Source organism: Fundulus heteroclitus, chromosome 21, assembly GCF_011125445.2.
Source record: "Fundulus heteroclitus isolate FHET01 chromosome 21, MU-UCD_Fhet_4.1, whole genome shotgun sequence".
In the NCBI taxonomy this organism is placed as follows: Eukaryota; Metazoa; Chordata; class Actinopteri; order Cyprinodontiformes; family Fundulidae; genus Fundulus; species Fundulus heteroclitus.
In genome coordinates this window covers 11,880,109-11,893,055 of record NC_046381.1, presented here as the reverse complement: position 1 = coordinate 11,893,055, position 12,947 = coordinate 11,880,109, and the positions used below count along the sequence as shown (strand labels likewise).

At 39.1% G+C, this 12,947-nt stretch overlaps 1 protein-coding gene across 27 annotated transcripts in view; it reads right to left on the bottom strand.

Annotated features, from left to right (window-relative positions):
* The window catches only part of si:ch211-285f17.1 (sickle tail protein), a 175,262-nt gene that overhangs the window by 20,498 nt on the left and 141,817 nt on the right, over nt 1-12,947 (bottom strand). For 26 of the 27 annotated variants that reach the window (XM_036125273.1, XM_036125264.1, XM_036125272.1 and 23 more), the window contains 5 exons: nt 8,886-9,667; nt 5,928-6,032; nt 5,467-5,516; nt 3,771-3,916; nt 3,425-3,600 (listed from right to left, as the gene is read on the bottom strand). In XM_036125273.1, coding sequence (XP_035981166.1) covers nt 3,425-3,600; nt 3,771-3,916; nt 5,467-5,516; nt 5,928-6,032; nt 8,886-9,667 — 1,259 coding nt within the window. The remainder of the gene's footprint in view (nt 1-3,424; nt 3,601-3,770; nt 3,917-5,466; nt 5,517-5,927; nt 6,033-8,885; nt 9,668-12,947) is intronic. The other variant, XM_036125269.1, reaches the window with a different exon arrangement.

The window sequence follows — 12,947 nt, the reverse complement described above, 5'->3', positions numbered from 1 at the left end:
GCAAACTCCTAAAGAAAGCCGCCAAATCCGAGGGGACATGTGCTGAATGATAACATTGTGTGACGAGTTGGTTTGCATGAGAACTGCTAAAATGGAGCTTCATTGTGGTCAGGTACCCTTGAGACGCACTCTTTCTATGGAGCTCCCCAATGGGGACAGCGAGTTGAATGCCCGGCTACGCCAAGGCCAGCTGGTGAAGGGGGGGTCATGGAAATTCTAGGTGGGGAGAGGCAAAACAGATTTCTCTTCTGTATCAAGGCTTCGTCATGATCTGCATTTTTCTGTGCCTAACATTTTTCCTTTCTTTCATAGCTTTTTGCCTCCTCTCATATATTCCACCTTTTATACTGACACCATGGTGAGTTATTCTTTTACAGGACCCATAACTTTATTTTCAAAAGCTTTTAAATTGTTTAATATTTGAAAATGTAAGTCATAGCGATAGCGCTGCTGTTCAGAGTGTGGTAGTTTCAAAACGTTGTTTCCCACTCACCCCAAAGCAGCACAGTCCTAACGACCACAACTTATTTAAAGGGACAGTACTCATGTTTTGCTCTCTAACAATTGGCTTGATACCACAGATATTAGACACCCAATCCAGCACCTTTTTTAAAAAAAAAAAAAAGGCATAAACTACTGCCACTGGAAGTGCAGTAAATTAATATAAAATACATATGAAATAAAAATAAACGTATAACCCGATGAACTTCTCACATTTTGTCACATGACAACCACAAACTTTACATGAGTTTATTTGAATTATATGAGACAGCTCAAAACAAAAAAGGGTATAATGATGCAGTGAATGGAAATTGGTGAATAAAAATCTGAAAAAGTACAGCGTTAATATGCATTTAAGTCCACAGTTAAATGCTATGTAAAACCACTAGCTTCTACCGGCTTTGCATATCGGCCAAAAAGCCTAATTTTGATCTGACCGGACTTCCTTCTTCTAACTGTTTGTGTCCTCTACATGACGTCACATAGGACTTTTTTATGTCTTTTTTCACAACAATGGCCTTTTCCCTGCCACTCCTTCGCAATAACCAGATGCGGTCATCCTGTCAACGCACTCCCTGACCAAAGGTGCGGAGCTTTGTAGCTCCTCTATGGTTACCTTGGGCCTCTCGGCTGCTTTTCTGATTAATGCTCTCCTTGCCCGGTCTGTCAGTTTTAGGTGGACCGCCATGTCCTGGTAGGTTTGCAGAGGTTTCGGGCTCTTTCCGTTCTCAGATTATGGATTAAACGGCGCTCAGTGAGATTCTCAAAGCTTCGATATTGTTTTACAAACTAACTCTGCTTTAAACTTCTCCACAACTTCATCCTTGACCCGCCTCCTGTGTTCCTTGGTCTGTGTGATGCTTTTTGTTCACTGATGTTCCCCTATGCCCTACCAGAAGAACGGTATCTAAACTAAGATTATACTGACCGCAGATGGCAGACTTGCAACACTTATGAAGGCAGTTAGTTATTTTATAACTCTGGTAAAAGGGAAATGGAGTCCTTGCCTGTACTTTTCATAACTCTGTATCATTATGCACCACTTTATGTCAGTCCATTACATAAATTGCCATTACAATACATTGGGGTTTGCAGATATAACATGACAAAAAGTGGAGAAGTTCAAGAGGCATGAATATGTTTGCAAGGCACTCTGTTGATTTAATTCAGCACTGTTTGACCTTGCCTTGTATACACATCCAAATAAAAAGGATTTAATTAGAGATCCCTGTTGGCGTGACGAGGCAAGTGAATTAAAATAAGAGCGGGGTAGTCAGTAATTACCCTATTGTTCTAGGCTGCAGTCTCAGAAGCGCAGGCAGGGCTTGCCTGTATAAACCTGCGAGCTGCGGAGGATTTGGAGGGTGTGGCTTGTCTGAAAGTGCAGGACTGAACGGCTCAGGTAAGCTGATGAAGACAAAACCTTTTGGGGAATTTCCTATAAATGGAGCAGCACTGACTGGAGCTGCATGGGTGTGTCTGCTCGCTGCAGGGAGGCTTTTAAAACAAGGCTTCACTGCTCAGTGTTTCCCTTATGTTTCCAGTGACAAGGTATCAGCTCAGCTACTGTAGCACCTTCACATCTTTATCAGAGTTGTATGTTTGCATGTCTGCAGGAAGTGGTCTGAGCTTTTCTTGCTGAAATATCCATGTGTTCCCTGAAAAAGATGCTGTCTGGAAGGTAGCCTTACCTCTGCCCAGTACACTAAAGCACTTCTATGGGATGCCAGATGCTCATGGATGATTCAGCTCTAGCTCTGAGGATGTGCTGTTAATGGCTTCCATAAGGAATTTAAATCTGATTCATCATGCAAAAAATAAAAACACGATTTAAAGCCTCCACAAGGCAGAAGAATCTAAAGATCTTGTTCATATTTATACAGTCTATCTCAGGATTTCAACGTTACACCTTAAAAACACTGTGATTTCTCTGTCTCCTCAACCCTATTTCTTTTTTTTACAGAATTAGAACGTGGAGGAAATCGTTTAAACGTTTGCGGTTCATTTTTTTCTAATTCGTTATAGCTAATATTAACTGAACGTAGCACTAACAAGCCGTGAGTTACAGTGCCGAAATGTGCAAAAGTTGCACAACTGACCACAATACGTAAATACATCAAAATAATGGAAAACGCAATGAAATAACACATAATACAGAAGAACAGCTGAACTAGGTTTAAAACACAAGGAAAAGATGTGCATTTCAAGAGAAGATTTTAAAACTGTCACTCCTGGCAGGTTGTTCTGCAACCTGGAAGCTGTAGCCCTGAAAGACTCGATGGCCTCTGGTTTTAACCTAATCTTCTAGAAGGAGCTGATTTTTCCAAGCTAAGCGTCCGGACCGGATTATGAAAAGTGCAGCATTTCAGTGAGATAATGTGGTGCAAAGCCACTGAGCACATTTTGCAACAATATTCAGTGTATTTTAATGGAACTTTATGTGACCAAGACACAGTAGAGATTAACTGTGAAGAGAACAGGAAGTGCTTTCATATTCAGCCACTCTGAGTCAAAACTTTCTACAACCATCTCTAGCTCCAATTACGGCTGCAGAGCTTTAGGAGCGTGTCTGGATGGAAACCATCTATGAACAACAGTTTTTGTGTGTTACCAACGATTCTTAATTAGATTTAGATCTGGGTCATCCTAACATACATATATATATATAAGTGTTCAGCACCCTCTAAGACATCCACCTATGGGTCCTCCGTTACACCATCCCCTGCAGGGATCACTACCACCTACAGCCCTATATTAACACTTTGCAAGGCACTGTTTCTTTTGTAAACATCAGATTTAAAAAAAATTTTTAATTTATTTAACAAATTGTCATATATTCTGTTAAGTAAGTAAGGAATTTGCAAATATTTTATTTTGAGGTGTTGAAATGTAAGTTTTGATTTATGTAATTTTTAATTCTTACCTGAGCTGCATGAGGACACGCTCCTCTAGACCCAAGTACTTGTGCCTGTCCTCCTCTACCAAAGCTCTCTGCCTCTGGACAGGGTCTTCCATCCGCCGAATGGCCTCTGTGAGTTTAATGCTAATTTCCTGCTCTGCCTGCTTCAGCTGCACACGTAAAACCTCCTGGTTCTGGACCTGGAGGGGATGTACACAGTGAAACAAGATATGAGAGGGCCCCAGAGATGAGCAAACCAGCGTGGAGCTTTTAAGATGCATGTATCTTAGTAGATACATGCAAGCAAGTGCAAGTCAGAAATGTAACTGAAAGAGTAAAAATCAGGTAAAAGGGGAAATGGAGTCCTTGCCTGCAGCTGTCTCATCTGATAGAGCTGCATCTTCAGGTCCGAAACATTGTTCCTGAAGTGCAGGAGGTTCACTTTGAGTGGAGATAAGTTCTTGTCTGGTGGGGCTGAACTGGATTTAGGGGCCAAGATAGTAGATCCACTTGGGGCTAAGAAGAAAAAGCGTTTTAAAACATTTTTAGGATTTCTGGGCAAGCATTTACCATTCAAAATGAGCCCAAATAAACCAGCAGACCACAAAAATGGTACATTTATAAAACCTGGAAAACTTTCTTCAATCTTTCAAAATCAGAGTCTTTTACATGAGCACTGAGTGGTGACAAAAATTGCAGGTAAAGATCTTTAATTTTGACATGTAATCATGGTTACCACAGTTTGCCACAAGGGGAAAACCGAGACTTTTCACACAGCTGGAGCACACATAGAGAAAGATGTTTGACTATTCCTCTTGGACCATCTCTTTAGATCACGGGGCCAACAACCTACGTCTCCAGAGCTGGAAGTGGCTCATCGAGCCACAACGGCTCTAAAAAACTAGAAATGATAGCAAACCAACTAAGGTTTTAAATATATACATATAACAATAAATGCAGGTTTCAACAGTTTTTCTGTTTTTTCATGTTATAATTGTACTGAATTTACTCAATTGAATGACAAAAGTAACAAGTTTTTTAGTCTTATCATCAAATTGGAAATTGGTAAAATATAGGCTTTGTTCTTCTTCTCTACAACATTTTAAAAGGAGTAAGGCAGCTGGAAGACCTTCAATGACAGAGACGGGACATGAACAGCCATGTATAGGTTGAATGATCCTTTCAAACTTTCTTGCCTAAAAACTAAAATATGTCCTCATTGACAATATTGGATGTTAAACAAATCAACATTTCTTTGTTTAATTGAAAACAGAATAATCCTTACTTCAAAACATTTGCAGTAAAGTGAAACAAAAGCTTCTTTGGGTACCATTAACTTCAGAAATCTGTCAATAGGAGCAACAGACCGTGAGGCGGTTAAAAAAACTTTAATCTGCATTATCCTGAAGATCTTTCATGCGTCCACCTCACAGATGCCCTGACCTGAAAAACAAGTTACAATTCAAACTGCTTTTGCTGCTTTTGTTTTGAGCCTTCAAGACACAACACCCATCTAAGAAGGGACCCACGCAGGACTGTGATGTATTCTTGAAGTACTGTTATGCTGATACAGAGAACAGATTTGGTTTAGATCTGTTGAACATCGCAACAGAAAGCCAGACACAGTAACGTTTTTGTCTTCGGATGAACGTTTCAGGCACACAAACAGTGGCATGTTTTGCTCCGCCACCGGTGTTGGGGATTGTGAATCTTTTCTTCAACCCAGATCAGGTGGCATGGCGTCGCAGAGCACAGATTGGATCACTGAATCATCTTGGCAAGCTTAGAAACTAATAGCATCTTACTTTAAGTATTGCATTGAGGGGCTGGTGTGAGCTCTGCTGGATCCTGCCTCTTAACTCAAATTAAACTGGATGTATTGTGAGGAAATGTGAGCCGATGACAAGCAAAATAATTTTTTTTTTTTTCAATCTCCTCCACTCTGCTCATTGAAGCCTGTTGACAGACGCCAACGTGTGGGCTTGTCTGCACAAGACATTTTGTCATTAAAAGCTAGAAAGAGAAAGAAAAAACACAAGGTTAACAGGGATTACAATAATACTAACCTGAACTAGGTGCACTGTGGGCTGGAGATGAAGTCTTTGGTGGTCTCTCGCTGCAGGCAGAAAAAACCATTAGAGCAGGATTTTGATACACCCCCCAAAAAAGCAACTATTCAGGTTTTCAGGGCAATATTAGAAATGATGAAGACATTAAAACAAAGTATGACAGGTTAAACCAGAGGGCAAAGTGGTGTTAATGATGTTAAGCTTCATGTCATAGCAAATTCACCGCAGTCGCAGGCGTTTTTCAGCTAATTGTCAAGTACGCATTAAAAAAAAAAACAGAAGATCAAAATGCAAAGAGTCTAAATGCAGCCAGATAAAAACCGTAAACAAAGCCAGTACATGGACTTTAAAATCAGTCTTATTTATTCATATCATTGATCCTTCCTCTTTTTTACTGAATGAGTAATTATTGCTATTTTCTCCTGGGTTTCACTCCCTCCTATAACGGGCTCGCTTACCTTTGAGACTCCTTGTTGCCACTAGGGTTTGGGGCCTTTAAAAGTACATGATGAACAAGACCAGTCAAGCTGTTAATCTGTTGCTCCATAAACTTCATTCGCTCTCTGCAGAAACATTAGAAAATGCTACGGATATTACATCTTCCACTAAGACAAATAGAAGCTCACTGTGAACGCCCTTAACAGAATTGTGTGTTGTTTTTGTTGTAGTTGTTTCTTTGCTGAAAATTTACTGAGAATCAGTTGCTTTTAATGCTGATTTAAAAAACATTTTTGACTGCTTATATGAATATATATATATGTCTTCATATATAATGAAGTTATAGCAAATTTGACACTGTCTTCAATTTTTGCTCATGGTGAAATTGAGTTACTATGGTGAAAAAAATGTCCAGTACTAGAAGCATGGGGGATATTCTTCAACAAACATTTAAAGAGAGTCAGATCTGTAATTTTCTTTATTTTAGACTATAATAGACTATGTATTTCTGTGCTTGCCCTGTGATTGGCTGACAGCCTCGCCAGGCCGAACCCCCTCCTCTTGAAGCAACTGCTGGCTCCAATCCCCATCAATCACCCTAAACAACTGAATAAAACCGATAGATGAATGGATTTTGAATGAATATAATGAAAACAGCGACTTTAATCTAAGAATCTAAAAGACTAAAAAGGTTGATAAAGCTAACTAAGCAAAACTGTTGTTTTATATAATATATTTTCTGTAAGCTTTGATGATTTAAATTCCTTTACCTAAAACGAGTAATTTCTGCAATTATTATTCTAGCTTTTTGTTGCTGTAATTTTTGTGATAAATATCTCACAAATACATTTATATTGTTTAATGTGTGACAGCAATCCATAACCTAACACTTGAACAAATTGCTTGTAAAAATTACTAAGTGGTACAGAAGAGAAAATAAATGTTTGAGTGTGGCTAAAGATAGTTGATATAATAAAGTATTCAGCTGTTATTTGTTGATTTTAAAGTCTTGTGTACTTTTCTGTCAACGCTAAAGAAACAACACTAATTGTAAATAAATAAGAAAATCTTAAACGGCCACAATCTAGCTAATAAAGGAAAAGGTGTAATTTTTCTGAAACTATATTTTATTTGTTCTTGTATCAACATTTAGAGAGATTGACACACGGAGGGAATGATCTATAAGATGCTGCTGCTTTGGAAAAGTGTAGTTTTTTATGGTTTTTCATGGACACAACATGTCCAGTCCAGGTTGCAGCCCTGCCTTCCACACAAAGACAGCAGCTAGGCACCAGCCAGTTACACATAAGAGGGGATAAGTCAGTATAAACAATAAATTAATGAATGGGTTTTATCGTGACTAAATTAGAATTTTTAATTCAACTTGAAACTCAGAAAGCCCTTTTTATTTCCTTTTAATTAGAATATAATCCAAATTGACCACAACTGGTCATAATCTTATTTAATTTATCCTAAAAAACTTAAAAAAAAAAAACTACAATTACAGCATTTTAACACATTCCTATAGTTTTTCTCATATTAGGCATAAGGTTTAGTTTAATGTTTGCACTGGAATATGCACACAGAGGATTTTTCTAATTAGACCTGTACTGGCTCACATAAAACAGCCCTATTTCAGATGTAGCTTCCACTTATTTAAAGTCACATATGTTAAAGAAGCAAAACAAGAAGAAAAACATAACAGTTGATAGAAATATCCCCCATGATCCTAATATTTAGGACATATTATATATATATATATATATATATATATATATATATATATATATATATATATATATATATATATATATATATATATTTTTTTTTTTATGTATGTTGCATTAAATAAATGCAACAGCAGTCTATAAATAAATACAAAAATGCTCAAGCATAAGAAACTTGATTCCCGATCCAAAAGCAATACGCTGAACACATGGCACTATAGAAGAAAAGAGCATAAAGGTTCACACCCAGGCTAAACACATTAGTTGTTTTACTCTTTTTGAATAAAAACAACTGTGGTGGCCATCAAAAACAGGATGAAAATGCAAACTGAAAAATAATACTGTACGAAGAACCCCAAAGCACCAGAGGAAAGAACACAATTGTTTGGCAAGCAAAGTGCTTGGAAAAGTGAGCAACTTTTGTCTTCTGCTCCAAATGTTTACGGTAAAGGAGAATGTGGGGCCAGTTAAGGACACGGAGCTTATTGTGGTTACGACTGCTACGGACAATAGATAGTCAGACGGTCAAGTCCTAACTACAGTCTCTATTACACATGAATAAATCACATAGCAGCTGAGTTGGTTTTGAAGGTTAACCTCAATATGTTCCTATTAAATCCATCAACTCTTTTTGAATATCCCCAGAGCCTTTCTAATAAAGATGTATAAGTTTCCCAGGAGGTCACCTCTGATCTTTTTAACTGACAGAGTTCCTTTACTTATTGGACCGGGTCCATATTTTCCTGGGTTTTTCATATGCATACCGTTCTTGAGGACACCATGATAGTGAAGAAGCAAAGAAGCCACCTCAACTTTCCCCTATGTTTATTCACTCATTCATTTAGAGGAGAAATAACCAAACACAGGTCCTTCAATTACTTTGCAGACCAAGCCTAATGACTGTTGATGGAACAATCTTTTTTCTTGTTAGCACTGGGTACATTAACTTCAGAATCTGAGCACACATTGTAAAAAAACGTTCGGAACATTTGTTTTGTATAGACAGATGGATTAGTCTGCTTAAATTAATTTGCAGACCTTAAAGTTGAAAAACAATGAGAACACAGGTTATACTGGGCTTTAGTTGTGGATGATGAATTAGAGACATAAACCAGGCAGAGGAGCACAGCAGTTTCTAATGAAAGTAAAACGGGTGATGCAGAATTAGTCCATGCTCTCATGCAATGCTTCAATCCGAATAATAAAAAGCCCATGCCAAATGTCTGCAACATCCAGCCTCTGGGCGCTTACCGTGTCTCCTGGTCAGTTGGAGCCGGATTGGGCCCTTGAGAGAGACCCTGAGGATCTGGGATCACAGGAGATCCCATGCTGTTCCTGGGTTTGGCTCCTGCAACCTCCTCCTTCCTGAAGGACTGACGCACTGGTGAGCCTCTCTCCAGGGCAACACCATGAGGAGGCATGCTGTGGATATCAATCATCCGTACCTCAGTCATCCTGTGAGGGGATGGAGGAGGAGTCTTGGAACCCAATGTAGGCAGTTGGCTGTTTCGGGACTTCTGCCTGTACAGAGATGGGTGATCCACAGAGTCTGTTGGACTGGACCCACTGTAAGAGCTTGCAGAGCGGATGGAGGCACGGTGAAATCCCCCCATGCCATGTTCTGGACCATCAAGTCCAGGGACGGCATGCGGCCCATGACCAATGCTGATTCTTCCCTCTTGGAGTTGGTACGGATCTGCGTACATCCCCTCACTCCCCCTGGTTAGAGTGTGACTTTTCCCACCCAAGTCTTGATCTGGCTTTACGTCCCGCCTCTCCAGTATGGCACTGGGGCAAGGAGAGTTGGAGCGGGCTGAAGGACTGACATTAGATATCCGGTCCCTTGGGATGGTGGCGCTCCCAGGAGCGGAGTTCTGTCGTGAGCCAAATGGGATTCGGGAGGGGGATGGCGGCATAGACAGGGCTGTAGGTGGTAGTGATCCCTGCAGGGAATGGTGTAACGGAGGACCCATAGGTGGATGTCTTAGAGGGTGCTGACCATCACGGGTGGCATGCGCCATCTCGCTGTGCATCTGAAAAAGTCCAAAAAGTAATCATTATTACTTTTTCATGTCGATAACCCAGCAAAACATCTGTACAATACAATGATTCCCTATCATTTAACAATGGCATTACCAGCGTTTTACCATTTGAAATCTATATAATAAGACTTGGAGAATAAGTAATTTACCAATAAGAGCAGATCTAAGTGATGTGTAAAAGTTTTGCTAAATGTTAAGAAATGTTAATCTTTTAGCAGACAATTATTATCATCTAGTTTAAAAGTGAACTTTTCTGTATTTCCTTGTTTTGATGTATAGACAGCCAATACTGTTACTAGCGTAGCACTTTGTCTTTGGCTAATAGTAGTCTTTGCATACCTAACCTCGGTTTTTTTATTTGCCATTGGCTACTCCCTTAGTCTCACTTTTTTCCCTTGGATTTTAAGGCCGTTTGTTTAGAATATAAAAAATGCATTAAAAGCTGTTTAATAATATATTCCTGGTGTATTTGACAGAGAGCCCTTATGTAGCCTACTATAAAACAGCATGTGTCCAAATATACCAACATCATACCAGCTTAGCTGAGGTGCAAGCAATGGCAAACTTAACACAGCATTCATGCAAAACAAAGTTGTACCAAGTATTTAACAGCTGCTTAAAAGCTGAATAGGTAGTCTACTGACTATTGCCATAAAAAATAAATGTTTTGTTAGGCTGAAACATAGAAAGTGGCTGATAAACTACTTTGCTCTCCTTCGTTGTTTGTCACCTTCACAAATTCTATGATAAGATTGAAGGACCTTGATTAGTCAGGATTGGTCAGGATTTCAATGAGCTTGTTTAAGTTTGAAAAGCAGAAATGTCTTACGCATCTGTCGAACTAAGACACTGTATTCACCCTGTTCAACTTTGGTGGTATTAAGCGGTCAAACATGCCCCCTGAGTTCACTTGTGTTTCCCATATCTTCAGCAATCGTAAATAACAATAAGGAATCTTTTTCCTCTTCCGGGTCAAACATTTTCTTTTCTCCCTCATCTTCCTTCATGAATTTGGAAACTGCACTCTGTCATTGTGGTGTTGTGTTGTCTGTCAAATTTCCACAATCTTGAATATTCACAGACAAGACGGCGGGGTTTTGAACGCCCACTTGTAGTATACTACAGTGGGCGGGTCTTTAAAGGAGTTTGGAAACTGAAGTATGCATAGCCAGAGCCAAAACAAACTTTATTCTTGTTCTTGCCACCTCGAGAACAAGATCAAATTTGCAATACTAAGAAATACCAACACATCCAATAAAAATAATTCAGCCACTATTCTGCTAGTATTTTTATCTGTATCTTGTTCATCAATGACTAAAGATTCATTGCTCCACAAAAAAAACAACAAAAAAACCTCAAACTCAGTTCACTTGTACACTGAAGACAAAACTGTGGCTTTCTTAAAAAATGCACCTCTAGGGCTGGTATGCAGTTGGTCAATTTGCAACAAGATCTGTCAAGCTGTGTCCGTTTAACCAACGAGCTAATCATTGTCAAAGTTCGTTAGCCAAGCCACCTTAAAAGAGCACCAAAGGATAATGTAGAAAACTGAGACATGCTTTCTTTAATGAGGAAACTACTTTTGAGATTTAGTTAGCAAAACTAAGGATTACAATCAAATATCTGGTTATTCTAGAAGACCACATGCAATGTGATCCCATCAACAATCCAAGCAACAGTTTAAGCAAAAGTTCCTTTGGTACCGTCACAATCTCTGCATTAATTCTACTAATCTATATGAACACGCATTCTACATTAAGATGTTTATATGCGGTCTGCAGTGTAAATTCTGTTTTCATCAAGAAAAATTAAACCTTTTAGCCAGATTACCTAACATCCAGACATACAGCTGCAACAGTAAACACAATATAGCCTAGTTTAGATTAATGCAGAACCAAACACAAGCAACGGCATTTTCTATTACTAGACTGGGTAAGCCTGTTTCAGAGAAGTAAAAGTTAACCAGTAGAACAGAAATCAAGAATACAAATAGTAATAAAAGCTCAGGATTTGCAATATGCTTTGTTTGATAACGCTGTGCAGGAAGCTGTCACATGCAGATCTGAATCCAATCCATTTTCATTCCTGTCAAACAAACAAGCTATTGTTTCATCAAGGTATGACTCATAGGTTACACCTAGAAGCCAAGACATGTCAAAAGAACCTGATGCAAGTTCTTTAAAATACCTCAGGGACAGTTCTTCACTGCGCACCTCTTTGCGCAGTGTTGTCTTTGTCTGTTTTATTCAAGCACGCCAGGACAGATTATTGCAGGGAGGAAAACAATGTGTGACTCGGGTGTGACGCTTGTGTGTGCAGACGTGAGCGTGCTTCATGAGCTGGATAAAAACAACTGCTCAAAGAGTACTGTAACAAAGGGTTCATGCCTAGCAGTGACAACAAATGGAAAGTTGAAGTTTGCACAGCCTGCATAAGGTCTTTGCGAGGGTGATCTACAGGGCGTTTTAAAACCCGAACGACCTCTTATTCTGAAAGTGTGACCGCCCATGAAGAATATCTTGACTTTCTCTAAACTCTGGAGCACTTCTATGCTTTCCTGTCCCAACGATGGAGCCATTTTCAGGAAGATTTAAGTCATTATTGGTGAATCCCAAACCTATGAAGGCACTCTAAAGTATTCTAAAAAAAACATGTCAAGATATCCATATAATATACAGATTTTGTTGTAAAACATAAACAAGTCCCTGCTTTGTAAATAAAGCAACATGAAAAATAAGCAACCAGACCAGACCAATGCGAGAGGCCCTGACGAAGGCAGCTAACTCCAACACGCAGACTTATTTTCCATCGTGGTCTTAAGCCTCTGGTCATACGGGTTGGCTGTTTGCTTTATGTGCACAGAGCCGCTTCAGTCTCTTGCTGTGTCAGCGGCGGATAGCGTTTCTAAACTGATTCACAAACTGCAGACAGTCTCAGAGCGCCAAACTAAACAGATAAAGAACTGTACTGTGTGGGGCTAAAGCAAGAGTTTGTAAACATTTAGATAGCCTGACTGATTGGATATAATGCGATGTGTAAATGTATAGATAACAGTGATGATATAAAGGATGATTAGTTTGTAATAATGATTTAAAGTACAATTAGACGTGTATCATTACTATTATGAGTTGTACTGAAAAGTAGGAAACAGAAGGGGAGTTGAGCAATAATCAAAGTTCTGTTTACAAAGCATAATTTTCAGTGTACACAACAAATGTCACAGGCAGCCACTTCTGATGATAATAGAAGTCTTCAAAAAACGTTTTGTTTT